We start from the raw sequence: 18,472 nt of genomic DNA, 5'->3' as shown, positions 1-18,472 counted from the left end.
ACAACCTACTGGGGTTTAAAATTGCTGTTTTAGGACTTTGCTTCTCTCTCTCTCCTATCCTGTCAAAATTTACTGGTCTCATGAATCATTTCCTTCAGGTTTTATTCTGTGGCAAACCAATCTGACACACAAATTGGAGCTGCAATTTTAAACTCATAATCATTTCAATTTAGTTGGGGCTTTTTCAATGGAAGAGTTAGTCCAAAGTATAAGAAACTAACAACTGGGGTTCTGTGAGCAAACAATGTGGTATAATGAAGATAGCACTGGCCTGGCAGAGAACAGTGTTCTAGACTTAGTTCTATCAGAAACTACCAGGGTGACTCTGGGCAAGTGACTTAGTCTCAAGGGTCTTTAGTTTCCTTATTTGTAAAATGAGGAGATTGGGCCAAAGGTGAAATCTGGAAGATCAAAACTTTCTAACATGTACTACTAGATGTAATATAATCAAACTGGTCAGCCATGCATGGGGATGAGGTGGATGATTTCTGGGGACCTCTGACCTCCAAGGTTCAGTGATATTTTAAGGGTAGAGGTGCTTCCCCTCTGTACCCAAATCCCTCCCATAACCCTATCTCTTGTTGGTCTAGGGGCTGTTCTGCACTTGGACATGTGGTCCCTACTTTGGCCTCACCTGATTTTCTGTATTAATGGAGTAAACAGTGTCAGTCTGATCTAACAATCTGCAGGAATAGGCGATATTGACTGCTGTCTCCTGCTTATCTCCAGTCAAGACCCAGAGCTGGATCCCAGCTTCCCGCAGAGCAGCAATTGTGTCTGGAACCCCTTCTTGCAGCTGGTCTTCAATCCCAGTGGCTCCTGGAGTGATCAAAGACACCAGAGCTTACATTTAGAGTGAAAAAGTAGCTGTTTAATTTCCCCAAAGCCCTATCAAGTCAGACAATGATATCTAATATCTCCAATGTTCTAGGCTGTGCTAAGCACCCAAGATACAGCAGTGAAACGGAGCTGGTCCCTCTTGCAGCTCAAAACATTATTGAAAAAGAATTTATAACTGAACTATATGAGGGGCAAAGCCCAGGATGCCAGGTGAACATATACTAGAAGACCTGAACTTCATCTAGATAGTCAGGGAAGGCCTTGCTAGGAAGTGCTATTTAAGCTCAGACCTGGAAGATAAGGCCAAAAAGTGGCAAAGGAGGAGAATTCCAGGTAGAGTGATGAGCATGTACGAAGGCTCAGAGGCCAGAGTAGACGAAGGTGAAGAAAGGGAGGCAGAATGGGGTGAAAGATGGGGCCAGGAAGGGAGGTAAGGCTGTTGGATCATGCAGAGCCTTGTCAGAGCATTAAAGGATTTGGAATTTATTTGGTAGACAAGAAAGCTATTAAAGGGAGTTAAGTTGGAGAGTGACAGGATCAGTTTTGAGTTTTAAGAAGATCATTCTAGGGAACAGAGTGGGAAGCAGGATGAGATTAGAGGTTTAGCAGAGTTGTGGAGGAGTAGCCCCTGTGGGCCTACCAGCAATGGGAGTGGAGAGAAGTAGAGAGACTGAGACCTTTGCTCTCTAACAGTTCACAGCAAAATAAGGACTCAGGTTTTTGATGATAATCTTGGAATTAAACATGCAGATTCCATAATTTTTGAATGATCTCAAGCTTTGCACCAACCCTGATGAATATATACCCAAATATCAAATAGTTACTAACTGATTAGGCAAAAATCTGTATTTAAATTGAGATTCTTTTTAGACCACAGACTAATGGCTACCCACTTCACTCTGGGCAGGAGCAAGGCATTTCATTTCTTTTAACAATCCCTAGTGACAATAGGTTGGCAAAGCAGTTACACTGGATGGATACTGAAAAGACCATTTCATAGTGTGGGACTCAGTGTAAATGCAAATGCAGTATTGGTGGCAGGGCAGATTCTTGGTGGTAAGATGAAATCTCTTCCCAGTCCCAGTCCTCTCCTTCCAAAGCCACCTTGAGGGAACAAAAATGATGACTCTATCATGATAAGTGCCTCTTTTGTATTGCAGGCCCAGATGTGCAGGTAAACAACCCCATGATAAGTGTTGCTTCAATCCTTGTCTTTCTCTCCAAGGGTTAGCCTGGAAGGTGAGATTCTGAAGCTGATTTATACTATAGGGAGGCAGAGTGAAGGAGGAGAGAGGAAAAACACATTTATTTGTGTGAAAGAAAAAATGAAACAGAGAGGTGGTGAAAGTCTTTCTCAGCAAGGGAAGCCAACAGATCTTGACAAGCATGTTCTCTTTCATGCCGAACCAGCTGAGGAGCACCTCTCACTGACTGAAACTAGAACCCTCCCCTGAAACAAAAGCAGCCTCAGGCAGGTGAGAAAGGAGTCACATGCCCTAATGGGATGACATTCTGTGGTCTCGTGTGGTGGATAGAGCTGTCTGGCCTGGCTACCCTCTGGTTTCTGTTAAAATAAGTTCTCATGGCCAGCTTTCAGAGGGGCTTTGGGAGGCAATAGGCAAAGGTCCCGGAGTCAAAACACAGGAACAAAAATAAGGCAGAAGGAGGTGGGGAACAAATGGTCTCCCCTTGCTTGCCACTCTTCCTGCCAAATCCTGTTGCTATATTTAGTATGTAAAGGCATCACCATCTTCTTTCAGCAACCCTGGGTCTGTCGCCTTGCACCCCTGCGTGGCTGAGAGCTTGGAGCAGTATGGTTTATACAGAAGAGAAACTAAAGCTCAGGGCGGTGGGGGTTGTATATAGCACAAGGCCAAGATTTGGCCCTCATCCCCAGTTCAGCATTGCCTCCCAAGATGAAAGAAGGCTTTAGCCATGTGGCCAGTGGCAGGGTGCTGTCACATGTTGCCTTTTTCAGATCTTGCTCCTGAGCTGTGAGGTAATTCACCCTGATTAAATAAAGCTTCCTCCTTCTACCTGGGTAATGCTTTTCCTCCCACAGAAACACAATACTACAGTCTTAGCTGGTCTCCCTGCTTCTCTTCTTCCCTCAGTGTATTGATCGAACTTCCATACAGCAGCAGCCAGAGTAATTTTTGTAAAGTATGAACCTGTCCCTGCTTTTACTTCCTTCTCTCTAAACTGCTAGCATATGATTTAAGTACCTTCATAACCTGGGTCATGCTGACCTTTCCCACCTCACATCATTTCTCCCCCCAACTCTGTGGTCCAGTCATAGCAGACCTTGGAGTTTCTAGCCTCTTGGGTCTGTCTCACCTCTAGCTCTTCATTCTGTCTCCTCCCTCTGCCTGAAAATTCTTCCTCTTTGCCTGACTAGCTCCATTGCTCGGCTCAGTTCTTACCTTCCTGCACTCTCCTTGGCCCCAGTCTAGATTGTGGTCCCATACAACCAGGCACGTCTTCCAGCCCAGCCCTCATCACACTCACTTGAAATTCCTTGTTGAATCATCCAGTTTCCTTGCTAGATTGAGCTCTGAGAAGATAGGGCCTGTGGCTCTTGTTCCCTAGTCCCAATGCCTAGCATGCACCTTGGCATATAGTAGGTGCTCAATAAGCATTTGAAAAAATGGAGAAGCAACCAAGCTCCTGGGTTTTGTCCAACAGAAAGTATGGGAATGCTCCTGGGCATCCTCAGGAAGTGGTGTGTGGAGTCTGGGTTGGATATTGGCACCATTTGTGCCAAATACCTGGAAGGGCACTCCAGGGAAGGTTCCTAATTGAGACACATCTGTAGCAGTGTCAGAGTCGGGCCAAGAACTCCCTTTCCAGCTTGTAGCATTTTCTTTTTAATTTAATGATGACTTATTTTTAGCTACCGAGTAAGGTGAGTTGATTCTCCAGATGTTGTGCCGTCTCCATTAGAAGCTCATCTCGGTTGTCGAGGGATGCCTCCGCCTCACACCGGAAACTGGCCCATCGTCGGAAGTCATCTTCACTTATGACCTATGGAACAAGAAGAGGCTCTTTCACAATGCTGGGTGGATACTGGCCAATTCAGATGTGCCTGGCCTGTCTGAGCTGCCCTACACAATTATTTCTCCTCAATGTTTTTTGTTTGTCTGGTTGTTTTGAATGCATGAATCAATGAAGGATTGATCCTCATGTTCCATTATCACCAAACATCCATTGAGCCCCTGCTCCTGCTATGCTCTGGGCACTGGAGGTATAGCAGTGATTAAGACAGACAAGATTCCTGGGCTTATGGGGTAGTGGAGGGTGAGAGATATTAATCCATGTAAATTATTTAAAAGAACAGATAATTTTAGGAAAATAAAGAGTGACATGATAGAATGTGACTGGATAGGGTGATAACTGTGGGAAGAAGGATTATTTCATTTGGATTTTTAGTTTTCTTAGACAAAGTGAAGTCCGAGTTGAGATAGACTGATAAGAAGGGGTCAGTCACAGGGAGGGGCAAATGCAAGCAATGGACTTGGCTTTCTTTCTGTTCCTTGAAGACATCAGTTGAAGGATGGAGAGCCAGGTAGAGAGGTGGCAGCAATTGGAGTACCCAATAGCTGGAAGAACCAAACTAGAGGGCATCTCTTCCTCCTTTGGAGTCCACAGCACATTTATATCCCTCTGTTAGTATTACATGCATACTGTCTCTTATTACAATAAATTATTCTTTTGTCCAACATGGAATTATAAGGAAAACCAAGGGGACACAATAGGCCTTTGCTTTTGAGGAATTCACAGTCTTATTAGAGGAGGCAAAGTAGGCACAAATAATTTCAGGGGAAAATAGAAGGTGGTAAGGGTATAATTATAATCTGTGGAGTAGTAAGCACTGGTCACTGTCTCAGGCACTACACATGTGTTATTTCAGTAATCTCTATTACAACTGTTTGAGGTAGGGGGCATTAGTACTATTTTAAAGATAAGAAAATCCCAAAGTCAGAGAGGTGAAGAAACTTTCCCAAGGTCACACACCAGGTAAGTGGTGAGATTGGAACTTGTACCCAGGTAGGTCTGACTTTAAGGTGGGTGCTCTTAAACTTTGCTGCACTAAGCACCATAAAAGATGAAGAGCTCTGGGGATCTGCAGAGAGGAAACTACTTTTAGCAGTGGATGTCATCATAGCTCCCCATCTGACTTTAGGTGCCTCATTAGATGCCTCTAATCTGATATTCATCTCTCTTTGCCTGCCTTCCTTGCAGGTGTTGCAAAGTCAAAGGCTTGCAGGGTGAGAGGTGGGTAAATACATGACTATAGCTGAGCCAAGGGCAATGCAACAGGGAAGGTAGGGGCTGTGACCAATTACAGAACACAGGAGAATATATCCCTCATCAAAGGGATCAGCTACTACTTGGTTCTAGCTATTAGCTGCCTTTCAAGAATGTCGACCCCATTCATCAGACACTCTACATTTATAAGAGAAATCAGAAATCTAGAATTTTATGTGATCACATAGTATCTCTTAAATTTCAAATCTAGGCAAATAATGCAAAATTTAAAAGGATACTTTGAAGGTAAAATAACAGTAAAAATTATTTTATGAGTAATGGGTTACCAATTATATGTATAAATAATGAAAAATGGGGAACAACAAAGAGATGCTAACATGGAATCTTGCCATCCAGAGTTTTGTCCCAGCATAATTATCAAAATCCTTGGTCTTTGTAGTGAGTCAGAATTTAGAATGTTTGAAATAGCTAATTTTGAAAATATTAAAACAACCACTATTAAGGGCCTTCTAAAATGGAATAGAAATGACCAACTCAGTGTTGAGACCTTAAAGCTACTAAAGGAGAAATTTATTTTTACCTTTTTGGCGATGCACAGTGTTCGAAGGCCATCTCTTGCATACAAGTCTAGGTGCTTCTGGGTCCTGGCTTGGATTTTCCTCACCTTCTTTTCCATATCAGAATCAGTTGCTGTAAAATAGTCATTGTCCTCCATGAGTGAGGAGGAATCCCCTTACAACCCACCCCAGAAACATAGAAGTTCTCTCTTGGCTGTCAGGAAGTCCCAAAAGGTGATGACTCCAGGAGTCTTTAAAATCTCTGCCTTCTGTATCTGACCAAAAAGGCCTAGCTGAGAAAAGTTCTATTTAGGGAAGGTAGGTAATTTTAGGTATTGTTCCCAAATACTTGTTTGCATTAGAATCACCTGGGAACTTAAACAAATAATAGAGATTCCCAGGTCCAGTTGAAGTCCTTCTGAATCAGGGGATGGACCAGAAGTCTGAATCTTTGTTATTACCTCAGGTGTTTTCCAGGTAGCCAGTTTATCCCTGGATAAACTGTTTGCTAAGTCTTAGACATATCATCCATCATCCCCTGTGTCATCTATTTCAGTCTTTATATCAAGTTAGATCCCAAGACAGCCACAGATCTGAATCTCATTGTTAAGTTCTTCACCACATAGGGGGGTGTTTTTCTGAGTTAGGCTTTCTTTCTATAATAGGAAATGGCCTTAGAAAAAATATTTTTTGCATTTCCTATAACTCTAGTATAAAAATATTTCATTGTGTTGCTCAAAGTCCCCTTTAGGAAATCTTACATGTTTCTTTCAGAAGAAATTTATCTTTTTCTCCTGCAATTACAGTACTTTTATCTATCAGATAAAAATAATTTTTCAGCCTGGGTTGGTGGGTATGGGGCAGGATTGATGCCATCACCACCTCCTTTATCTAAGATGTCACAGACATCACTAATCAGGTGCAGCACTGTGTAAAAGTCAGCTGGGAGAAAGCTTCAGAATCCTTCTTTACCAGGGCTGGATTGCAATCTTTAGAGGCCAGAAGTAGCAAGCAGATTTTATGTACCTCATCTACTCCCTTCATATAATGCAAAATTAAACATACAATTCTTTACGGTAAAATAATTATAAGGAAATCCAACAAATCTCTGATTTTTCCCATGGTATTATTCCAAGGATATTTTATGAAATATAAAAATCCTTTTAAAGATTATCTTCTCATTTTTCAGGTTCTACTTTTCCCCTAGTGCCTGAAGCACAATCTTTGTGCCTATTGAGCACTACTGTCTTATTGAGCACTATCTACAACATTTTATTTTCAAAGACATTAGCTCCCCAAGATGAAACCCTTTTGCCTTCTACCTGTGTGCCCTGGAGTGTTCCCTTTTTTTTCTCAGGCTACTAGGAACCTCAGGGTCAAGTTGAATGTTCAAACACTGTAAATATATTACATCTCGGGTTATTTTCTTCCCTGCTTTTCAAACCTTTGACTCTCAGTTTTAATAGTAATATTGTGTACGTGTCTTTTATTGGAAGCCTCTCTAATCTATTTTTGAATCAGGTGAGGGATAAATAGAAAAAATATCTCCAGGGCAGCTTGGATGGCTGTTGCCCAGGGATAGAGTGCCGTGGTTCCCTTGACTCAGGAACACTGAATTCACTTGTCTGCCAGAGTCTGGGGATGAAGAGACCTAATTAGCTCCCTTCCCATTCTAAATACTCATCAATCCCCATGAACCTCTTGGCTTTAATCCATAGCTGATAATGCAGGAGGCACAGGGCTGCCTGGGCAATTCTAAAGCTTGGCTGGAATCTACTATCCTGGGAGAATCACAGCCCCATAACTGTCTTCTTCTTGTTAGCAATCAGGAAGCGGCTGCACACTAATTCATGCTGCTTCAAAATTGGACACTGATATGTAGGGACTTTGGAGCATTTTTCTGGCTTGGAGCAAGTTTATGAAAATCCATTTGGGGGAGGCTGGGGAAAAGGATGATAAAGGGGGACACCTGAGGCTTCCCAGAGAGAACTGAGCCTGGTGCAGAATTCTGGTGGCATAGAAAGAACTCTGAACTGAGATTCAATATACCTAGGCCTAGGATTTACCACTGGTTAGCTGTGCCACCTCTATTAAGTCACTTCCTTCTCTGGGTTCAGCTGGCTTGTCTCCACAAGTAAGAGTCAGGACCACAGTGTGTTCTAGGTTATGTTAATGAGTGTCCTGGTAGAAAAAAAATTGTGTGTGGATAATCCATGTTTAAAAAATGAGTTTGGAAAACCAGAAACTGGGATAAATAAAGAAGTTTCTTCAGTATAAGACTATAATAAGCTCATGAGCACTGTAATAATCCAGGGTGAGGAGATGCAGAATGCAGCATGATTTAAGAGAACTCCTTTGAAGAAAGCATCTTGTGGCCTCTGTTCCAGCTGGGACCTGCTGGACTAAATGACTCTATAACTCCAGCTCCTCATTACTGTTCCATACTGCCTCCCAAACCAAGGACCCCTCTTCTTGGAGCCCTGGTGAGGTGGGACTCACCGCAGGCCGGGTCTTCCAGCAGGTCCATGATAACTGAGTCTGCGCCTTTGGTGTAGACGATGATCTCACCCGTCAGTGGGTGCCTCACAACCACAGACATTCTCTTCCTGACAGAGTCAAAGCCCAGGGTGCAGAGGACATCGAAGGTGAGGCAGGTGCCCTGGGGCAAGCGCACGGTCACCTGCTCTGGTGTCCGGGACACCAGAGTGAAACTGTAGGCATGGGCGGCATGCACCAGGGCTGCCTCATCAGGGCTCTCAGCCTCATAACAGAGCTCAGGGCTGGCCAGGCCTAGAGCTGGGGCCTCCAGCACCTCTTCCAAGGAAGCGTCTAATCCAGACCCCTGGATGTCAACCTGGTCCCATGTGCTGCTCCTATAGCCACCATCAGTGGAGTTACCTCCACTGCACACAGACACATCATCCCTCTCTTCTGAGTCTGGGGTTGGAATGTTGGCCCCCAAACTCTCTCCCAGGTCGGTGTCAGAGGGCACAGTGGATGAAAATGACTGGCTAAGGTTCAAAAGCTTCAGTCTGTGGAACAGTTGTTGAATCTTCTCCAGGGACGTCCCCAGAGCCTTGGCAGAGGGTGGCATAGTGACCTTGTGGTAAAAGGAGGGAAGTGGAACATTAACTCTCAGTGTTGGAAAAAAAAAATATCAAGCTGTTTTATGGCAGAAGAGGAAGGTCATTTTACAATAAATGGATTATTTGGGCTTTAGGGATTATAGGCAAGTCTCACCTCTGTGAGCCTCAGTTTACCTACCTACAGCATGAGAAGATTAGGCCAGATATTTCTTTCCAGCCTTGGCATTCTAGGGATTGGTAATACTCAATTTTACAATCCTGCTTTGGTCATGGACAAAGGAAAGAAAAGGAGACAAAAGCCAGACCCATAGTAAAAGTTTACATTCCCCGGGCCTTTTCCATGACCTTGTCTGCTTTATCCTTGCATGCAGTATCTCCCCAGCAATTCTAGCAGATGCCATGTAATCCTAACTTCTAGATGAGGAAACTGAGGCACAGAGAGGTTCAATAAATTGGCTATGACCACCTAGAGTGTAGTAGTAGAGCTGGACTAAAATCTGGGTGTTCCTGGCTCCAGAGATTGGACTCCTGAGTCACCTGTCAGCTAACATCTCCCCATTAACTTGAAAATTGGGAGTTGGATGCTATCCTTCCCAATATGTACTTCTTCCTTTCTTGAAAATAGAGTTAATTTCTCAGCAAACATTTCCTGCCTCCCAAATCTCCCTAAAAACTTTTGATAACTTGGTGACTTTTTAGTGGCTGAATGGGATCTAAGTGTAATATGGGAGGCTTTGGTTTGGTACCTGGGTGAACCCTCTTTTTCTTGATTTCATTACCCACAAGTTAAAACACTCAATTATTCTCTTCAGTCACTCATAAGGGAGCTTGGGTGAGAGTCTGTGGATAATTGAAGATCAATCTATCTTTAGTGCTGAAAAAACAATTCAGAGTATAAACTTCTATAAATGGCCATACAGCTGCATTATCTCAAAATTGGCAGAACTTCACCCATGGTTTTTATTATTATTATTATTATTATTATTATTATTATTATTATTTGCCCTCACATAAACACAGAGACCAGTATAATGTGATATTATTATGTAGCTGTACAGAGGGTTCTGCTGTGTAGTACCCATACATCCTTTGTGAAGTTGTCCAAGCTCTCTGAACCACTGTTTCTTCACTTGTAAAATGCAAGGACATAGCTCACAGGGTTGTTGGGTTGTGAGGGTTAAATGATAATGCAGGTGACGTGTTTGGCATGGAGACTGACACACAGCACTGCTTAGTAAATATTAACTCTTAATATCAACCCTACAAACAGATAGATACAAAGTTTAAAAGCTACATAGAAAGCTCATCTATAACTTATTCCATTTCTTTTAAAAAATGAAGAAACTGAGGCCCAGAAAAAAAAATCTGTTCAAGGTCCCACAGTGGTGAAATGGTGATGCTGTGACTAGGGTCCAAGTATCTTGTCTCTCTATTCAGGGCTTCACCCCTTGTCCCATCTCCCATCCATCCCACCACCCACTATTGGTGGTCCTTACTCTCTGCCTGGTCTCAGTGGTTGTAGAGACCATGACGGAGTTGCAGATGGTTAGGGCGAGGAAGAAGTCAGCAATGGAGGAGGTGGTGGAGAGAGAAGGCTTGGCTGGTTTTGTGTCTGACAAGGTCTCCAGCCACAGAGCAGCATCTTGTACTTTGGACAGTAGATTTTTGTCTGGAGTCACATCTTTTTCCTGAGAAAGAAAGGCCTGGATGAGAATATTTTCTGAAGGGATTGGGGAGGAAGACCCCCTCTGGAAGATTCTTTGTACACCTGCAGAAAGGATAATACAGTCTTCCTGAAAGTCCTGCCTCCAGAACATCTCTTCCTCCCACAGGTCTGGTCAATGCATTCTTATGTGACTCCTCCCTTTCCCTCAACCTGACATGTCACATACTCATTGGTTATAGACTCTGGCAGCCCTTCCCTCACTGTGGCTCCCCACTTTCACTGCTGATGGTTTCAGCCAGACTCAGACCTCTAGCCCTCAAATCTAGATTCCTGTATCAGCCTCTAAAGTAATTTCTACCTCTTACCTCTTTTCTTTCTAACCCTTCATATGTGTTATCCATGCGTCTTCCTAAAACATCCTTTCCCTCAAGGTATTTTTGAGCTTGAAAACTTTCAGGAGATCTTCATTGTTAGCACAATCAATTCAGTCTGGCATCTAAATGCTTTCACAGTCTGCATTTCTACTCTTTACTTCCACCGCTTCTCAATGTAGGCCCTCAGCTCAGCCTGTTGGTTTGTTTGCTGCCTCCTGGATATGTACTCCCTTTTTATGCCTCTGATCATACCTTGCTTGAAAAGACCTCTCCTGCCTACCAAAATGCTACCTAGACTTCAGGATCCATGAGAAATGTTCATATGTTCATGAGATCTTATCCAGCCCACAATGAGTTCTCGGTCTTCTGAGCCACAATATTGTGTTCTTGAACTCAGAATCTCCATGGGAGTCAGGCAGGTAAGGTGGATGAGGAAAGTTGCCCAGGTACAGATGAGGACACTGTGGGATGGCGGGGGCTGTGAGACCTGGCAAGTGCTACCCTGTGTGAAAGGTGGCAACTGTTCTGCTAGTGAAATGCTCTGGTGCTAGTCCAGTTTGCCAAATCTATTGATTTTTTCAGGATAAAGAGAGATGATGTGACAAGTCCTGTTTTTTGAAAAGAAAAATCTGTGGGCAGGATCTGACTCATGGATTTCCAATTTTTCACATCCTTGTAGAAGGTGCCAGTTGTATCATCCCTTTGGAATTCACCACATATTGACCTATATTTTAAATTTAATTTTTTTATATCCATATTGAATCTCTCTAGAGATAAGAGCCTCAGAGATAGAGAATGCATTTTCCACAAAGTTGTACATTCTAGAGCCCCAACTATTGCTTTGTTTGAAGGAGAAGTTCAACAAACACCGGCTCTTAACAGATAGGACAAAAGCCACCATGCAAAGAAATTGCCACACAAAACCACTTATATCAGTGTTAATAGTTCATAGGTTAATTAAAGTTTAGAAGAAAGAGAGTTAATGGTTGAAAATGGTGGACTGAAGAAATCTTGATTAATTTATGCAGGGTAAGACTGAGTGCCAATGAGCTAACAGATTTTACAAATAAGAACCCAGGTTGAGATTTAAAAAAAAATGAAACAAAACCCTGTGGATAAAGAGTCCTCAGACTGTGTCTTCTCTGATTACCAAATGCAATGATTTCAAAAGTCAGACTCTATCCTCCCTGGGGCTGCTGGCACAGGTGAGCCACAGGAGAGGAAACCCAGACACACAGGGAGATACTTGATGCCTGCAGAGATGAGAGTTGGGCTTTCCAATAGCACAGGGAGGTGAAAAGAAATGGATGGGAGCAGAGAGTTCTAGCTTTCATTTGGAGTGCTCTCTAAGAGTCAACACTGTACCTCCTCTTGTTCATACCCTCTTAAGACAACAACCAGAAAAAAGTACTTCTTATTAAAAGGAAGAGTGCTAGTAAGACTGAAACAAATCTGCATTTCTTCTCATTGCCTTGTGATAAGCAGTGGTGAACGATCCACACCATATGGTGTCACTATTTTCAGAAAGCCAAGGAAGGGAGCATGTATCATCCAACCTCTCAGCCTTTGAATGCCATCTTCCTAGCAATAGTTCACACTGATCAAGCTCTTCCTACTTTTCCAAGCAATGTCATTTATGTGATCTCACCAGCTTCTCACAGTCCTAGGTTGAGATGAAATGAGTCTCAACTTAATTGAAACCGAGAAAGATGGCTGACATGACCAATATCACTCAGTGAGTCAGCAGAAAGCCAGAATCAGATGTCAGACCCTTTAACTGAGTCCTTTCCATGGTCGTGGTAAAGTTGACTTGTTCCCTTACTAATGCTCTTAATGCTCCCTGGCAGACTCCCCTCACCAGATTCCAGGCTCCATCTACTGCCTGTCATCAGTGTACAATCATCACTCAAGGAGCTCTGAGCTCATTTCTCAAAGTAGTAATGATAGTTCCTATTCATATAGTGCTTCTTACATTCTGTGTACATCCATTATTTCATTGCATCTCCACAGCAACATTATCTGTTGAGTACTATTATCCTCCTGGTTATCTGTGTATCAGATGAGGAAACTGCTATCCAGGGAGATTAAGTGTTTTTCCTAAGGTCACACAGTAAGTAGGCAAGACTCCTTCACTTAATTTGAGATAGTCCAACTAGGATTCATGCTCTTAACCTTTGTGCCAGACAAGGTCCCCCACAAGAAGGAAGTAGCCTCTGATACTTGCTGACAGCCAGCATCTTTAGTGTTTGGCATCCCATGCACAACTAACAGGTTTATATATCCAGTCCTTAAGGCTCATTAGATAGTATTTGAGATTATAAAAGATATTATGGGAGTCTCCTTTTTTTTTTTTTTTTAGAAAATAGACTTCATTTGGGGGGGTATACATGATGGGATGCTTTATTTTTTATTACAAATTTTTTTAATGTCTATTTTTGAGAGAGACAGAGAGACAGATAGAGACAGAATACGAGCATGTGAGGGGCAGAGAGAGAGGGAGACACAGAATCTGAAGCAGGCTCCAGGTTCTGAGCTGTTAGCACAGAGCCCAACATGGGGCTTAAGCCCAGGAATGGTAAGATCATGACCTGAACTGAAGTTGGACGCTTAACTGACTGAGCCACCCAGGTGCCCCAATTGGATGCTTAAAAACCCCTTTTATTTATTCTGAGAGAGAGAGGGAATGAGAGAGAGAGAAAGAGGCAGAGTCCCTCTTAGAGGGGCTGAGCAGGAGAGGGAGAGACTCCTAGCACAGGCTCTGTGCTAATTGCATGAGACAGACATGGGGGTCCATCTTATTAACCATGAGATCATGACAAGAGCTGGCACTCAACCAACTGAGCCACACAGGCACCCCACGAATGGGATGCTTTTAACCCTTACCACAGATGCCCAGAGTTGCAAACAAGGTTGGATGTCACCAAAACCAAACCTTTCATTTTCCTGATGACAAAATTGAATGGCAGAGAGAAGGGAGGTGAACTACTCAAGACTTCACAATGAATTAGGGTCAGAACTAGGGCAGCTTTCATACCACCTGACTCCCAACCTCTGACAACACACTGCTTTGCTCTAAGCTATGTATTACGTCTTTCCAAATGGTGACACAGTTAAAATGATTTAGGGTTATTTATTGCATGTCCATTTACCCTTTAGTATATGAGTGCCATGAGGGCAGAGGCAATCTGTGATATGTCCCCAGTGCCTGGCAGACTGCAGGCATTCAAACTTCTGTTGACAGACTCCTATCTAGGACACCACACTACCCCACCACTGATTAACTCATGGGATCTCTTTGTTAAAATACTTCTTTAGTATATTTCCTTCCAATCATAAAGCAATGCATTAAAAAAAAATCTCTGCAAAGGGCCTACTTCTCTCTGGGAATGGCAGCAAGCCCAGCCTGCAGGTGTCAGTCGTAGATGTCAGTTAAGCTTTATCCAGTCACCACAGACTGTTTTCATGGGGCAAGGTTCTTCATGGTTCTTCTTGCCCACAGCCCATTGGTTTCCTGTCTGGCCCATTAACATTTAGGAACTTGGCACTTAGGATACTTAGAGAAAGCAGTGCCCGCACCCACCTCTGGGCCCTTTGGCTAGTCTATTTCTCTGAAGGAAAAGAAATAAAATTGTGGGCTACCAGTTCTTCAGATTAGAGCTTTGTGGCAGTCAGGTACCCAACTGGTTAGATTTCTTTCTATTGCAGAACATGTAAAGCTCATACAAACCTTTGATGAAGGTGATCTCAGGCCTCACACTATACCCTCAAAGATCCTATTATTATCATTAGATTACATTTATTGACAATTTACAACAAAGTCAGGTGCTTTGCTAAGTGTGTTTATCTACATCATTTACTCATCACCACAGCATTGAAATAGCTACTATTATTCTCCCATTTTAATTATGAGGTAAATGAGGCTCATTGAATTTACGTAACTTGTCCAAGGTCACAAAATCAAGAAAAAGGCTGGGTCTTGAATCCAGTTCTGCCTCCTGATGCCAAAAGCTGAACCCTTAAACATGATGCCAGAACTTTCCAAACTTTAACATGCACACAAATCAACTGGGCATCTTGTTTATACTCAGATGCTTAAACTCAGATGCTGATTCAGTGGGTCAGGAGTGGAGCCTGAGCACCTGCATTTCTATAAGCTCCCAAATATGCTCATGCTGCTGGTCTGAGGACCACAGTTTGAGTAGTGAGGATTTATATGGACACTGTATGCTACATGACTGGGGTATATTCCACATTGAAGGCTGGGAAAAGGAGGCCAACTTCTAATCTGCTACTCTCTTCTCAGTTTTATTTTTTATTTATTTATAAAATTTTAAAATTGTATTTAAATCCAAGTTAGTTAACACAGAGTGTAATAATGATTTCAGGTCTCTTCTCAGTTTTAATGATAACTTACTCAAGTTCACATGGATGACTATCATTCATTGGGTGCCCATAGCCCCTCTGTACCCATACACTCACCACCAAGAGCAGTTTTCTGTAGGCACTGGTGTTCTTCTCACCTCTCTACTAGGCTGTAACTTCTATATATTTTTGGTGAGTGTCTAAACTGGTACAATCTCTTGGGTTGTACCCCAAATAAAAAAGGTATACACAGTTTAACAATTACGCTAGAAGAATGAATACTATAGAAAAATATACATGTGTAAGCAATGGCTCAACCAACCAACAAATTCTAATGCCATTAATAAAAAGATGAGGCAGATCTCCAGAATGTCTGTCTACAGATATGAAATATTCCCTCAGATGCACTAAGTAAAATGACAAAGTCCAAATCAATGTGTAGGGGATGCTCCTATGTGCAGTAAAGGATGTGCTCATGTGTATACCACACTTGTATGCTTCTATATAGGTGAAACACCTCTGGGTCATACATGAGAAACTGCAAATAATGGTTGCTGCTGGGGTTGTGGGGAACATAGAAGAGAGGGAGACTTACTTTTTACCTTTTGAAGTTTAGTTACTTTCCACTACTTAACCATGTGGTTATATCACTATCGTGGAAACAAACTTACCTGGTTGCTGGGAAGCTGGAGGCTCAAATATGTTTTAGGGGAGTGATGTTTTTGCCCAGGTTGAGGTTGTGGCCTAGAGGATACTGCCTTCCATTCAAGAACCGAGAGAACCCAATGTTAACAAATATTTGCTTAAATAGAAGCATGTGGATTGTTAAGGTAAGCTTTGTCCAAAAGGGACATAACCCCAAGGAAAGAAATTAAGTGGGTGAGCAAGAAGGGAATTTTCTAGATCTTGCAAGACCCCACCCTTTGTGAACAGGGTCACTGCAATTGTGTGCTGCCCTTTGGGGCCCTTTGGGAAGTTAAGGTAGGCCCAGCTGAGATAGGCTTCATCTGTTCCTGCCCTGTGTGGTCATATTACTTCCAAAAAGATTTTGTGTGCTTGGCTAATTAAATCAGGACTCTTACCTAACTTTAAAGTGGGAGTGTGTATCTGTGGGCTGTCCCTGCCAGTCTGGAAAGAAAGGAAGGAAAACCAAGTTAAGGAAAGGAGGCAGAGGGCCAAAGACACCTCCTTTACCTTTCTCAATTATGTTCTTTCCAGACAGGAGAAGTCAGGCCCACGGAAGGAAATTGTGGTGCCATCTGGAGGAGCCTAAGCAGCCTCAGTGCAAATTTTATGATTAGGAAGATATTTTTTGGTCTGATGGTTCTCGAAAACCTTTTGCAAGTGGCACTTTTAAACAAAGACTCTCTGCTCAAAGCTTGGCTTCTTATACACGGGGTGGGGGGGGGGGGATTTCATTTTCCATCTGCCAGTACTCTTAAACATTGGCTCAGAAATCACCACTTTCCTAAGTATATTATCCCCACCCTAAAGCCACAGATTTTATAGCAGCCAATTAGGCAGCAATAACTGATGCTTCCTTGTTCTTTGTAGTAAAAGAAAAAAAGCCATCTTCTGTTGCTGTTCGCCTTGATGCTCATTTTATTTGGGGTTTAGGGCAAATTTCCAAGAAAACCAACAACTGGTTTCTTTAGAATGTGGAAGGGTGCTTGCACTGCCAGGATTTGGCATCATGGAGGTTTCAGAGCAAGTTCTGACTAATTTACAAAGGGAAGATAAAGACCTGGTGGTGCCTGGAGAGTATTACCCTACCAGACCGGATGCCAGATGGGCGGGTGGAAGAGGAAGCAAGCTCAGAGAGCCTGCCAAGATTGGGTGGGGGCAGGAGCCAGGAGGTCCACCTGGGGCTGCCACAGATATTCTCTATAGGCTAATTCAAGGATCTGCCACTCCAGCCACAGATATTTTATGGATTAGCGTCAGAGTCCCTTAAGGAAGCATGAATCATCCCGTTCAGCCAATGCCTCCCAAGCCGTAGAACATACCCATTTGAGCCAAATGAAGATTATTTCCTAGGGGGCAATGCTATGCTTAGAGAGGTTCTCAACCTTGGTTGCTCACTAGAATCATCAGAAATTAAAAAAATATGAATGTTCAGGCCCTATTCTAGACCAATATACCAGAATTTCAGGGGAGAGAGCTTGACATCGCATTTTATGAAAGCTCCCATCTCCCACTCCATATCATCAGATACAAACATTTGTGCAAGGAAGACAGATTTCCTTGAGAAAGATTTAGAAGTTTAAGACTTCTATTAGTTATCTATCTAGAACCTATAATTTTAAGAATTATGTCCTCAAAATAAAGTAATGAGACAGAACAATACTCCTTTTTAAAGATGGGGACATTGAGGTTCTAGCTCAGTAAGTTGACCAAAGTCACATTATAGATGATGGAGCTGAGATGAAAACCTGGGACATTTGACCCCAAATGTGCTAATTTATAGCTGGAAGGAACCTTGCAGGGCATCATAAACATCATGTGATTTAACTTTTAGGACAGCCAGTGATGGTTGTTGGCCTTAATGATAGGTCCTAAATAAAAGTCGCACTGGCTGGCTAACGGCTGCACTTTTTCTGGGTGACTAAGATTTGTCAGGTCGAACAAGGGGCAGTGAATCTGTGTGTTCCAACTGAGATCTACAAAGGAAATCTTCCTGCTTCTGCCCATGTGTCCTGGGGCAGACATTCTCAGGCACGTGGGATGCCCATGGTGCTTAGAACTGGAAAGTGCCAAAAGACACAAGTAGTGCAAGACTTAGAACATGTGCCTGATGAGAATTCACTAAATTCATTGTTCCAATATTTAGGTAATGAGCTGGGGAAGAGCATTTCATTCAGAGGGGTCAGAATTAAATCAAAGAAGGAAAAGATGCAACATGCATGCCCTGTTATCTCACCTGAGAAAAGAAAAAAGAAAAAATCTTTCCAAAGGCATCCATGGATCATTCCTCTTGTATGTTTATGAGCATCATAGGCCTTAACACCGGGCTCATGTTTTATCCTTGTTAATGTTGCATTTGTTGGGCAAGACAGTACATAAGAGTTAACCGTACTCACCTGAAGTTAGATAAGTTCTAACCCAGAACACACAGATTCACAGCATTACTTTGTCATGATCAGAAAACACAGTCCTGGATTATGAAAACCAGGTAGCAATATGGAAGACGCTTTTGATACTTTTGATATCATATCAGATTAAAAAAAAACCCAGAACCTTTAATTTATAGGTATTATGACTGCAAAAATGTTACATATATGTAGTTATGTGTGTATTAATGGAGAAAATACAAATTGG

General features: G+C 42.6%; 1 protein-coding gene across 3 annotated transcripts in view; it reads right to left on the bottom strand.

Moving 5' to 3' along the window:
• ATP10B (ATPase phospholipid transporting 10B (putative)) overlaps positions 1–18,472 on the bottom strand; it is a 334,425-nt gene that overhangs the window by 34,971 nt on the left and 280,982 nt on the right. For all 3 annotated transcript variants that reach the window (XM_045035992.1, XM_045035995.1, XR_006584372.1), the window contains 5 exons: positions 10,249–10,440; positions 8,166–8,766; positions 5,690–5,799; positions 3,738–3,864; positions 635–819 (listed from right to left, as the gene is read on the bottom strand). In XM_045035992.1, coding sequence (XP_044891927.1) covers positions 635–819; positions 3,738–3,864; positions 5,690–5,799; positions 8,166–8,766; positions 10,249–10,440 — 1,215 coding nt within the window. The remainder of the gene's footprint in view (positions 1–634; positions 820–3,737; positions 3,865–5,689; positions 5,800–8,165; positions 8,767–10,248; positions 10,441–18,472) is intronic.

The sequence above is a fragment of the Felis catus genome, chromosome A1 (genome assembly GCF_018350175.1).
Source record: "Felis catus isolate Fca126 chromosome A1, F.catus_Fca126_mat1.0, whole genome shotgun sequence".
In the NCBI taxonomy this organism is placed as follows: Eukaryota; Metazoa; Chordata; class Mammalia; order Carnivora; family Felidae; genus Felis; species Felis catus.
This window is presented reverse-complemented; position numbering and strand designations above follow the sequence as displayed.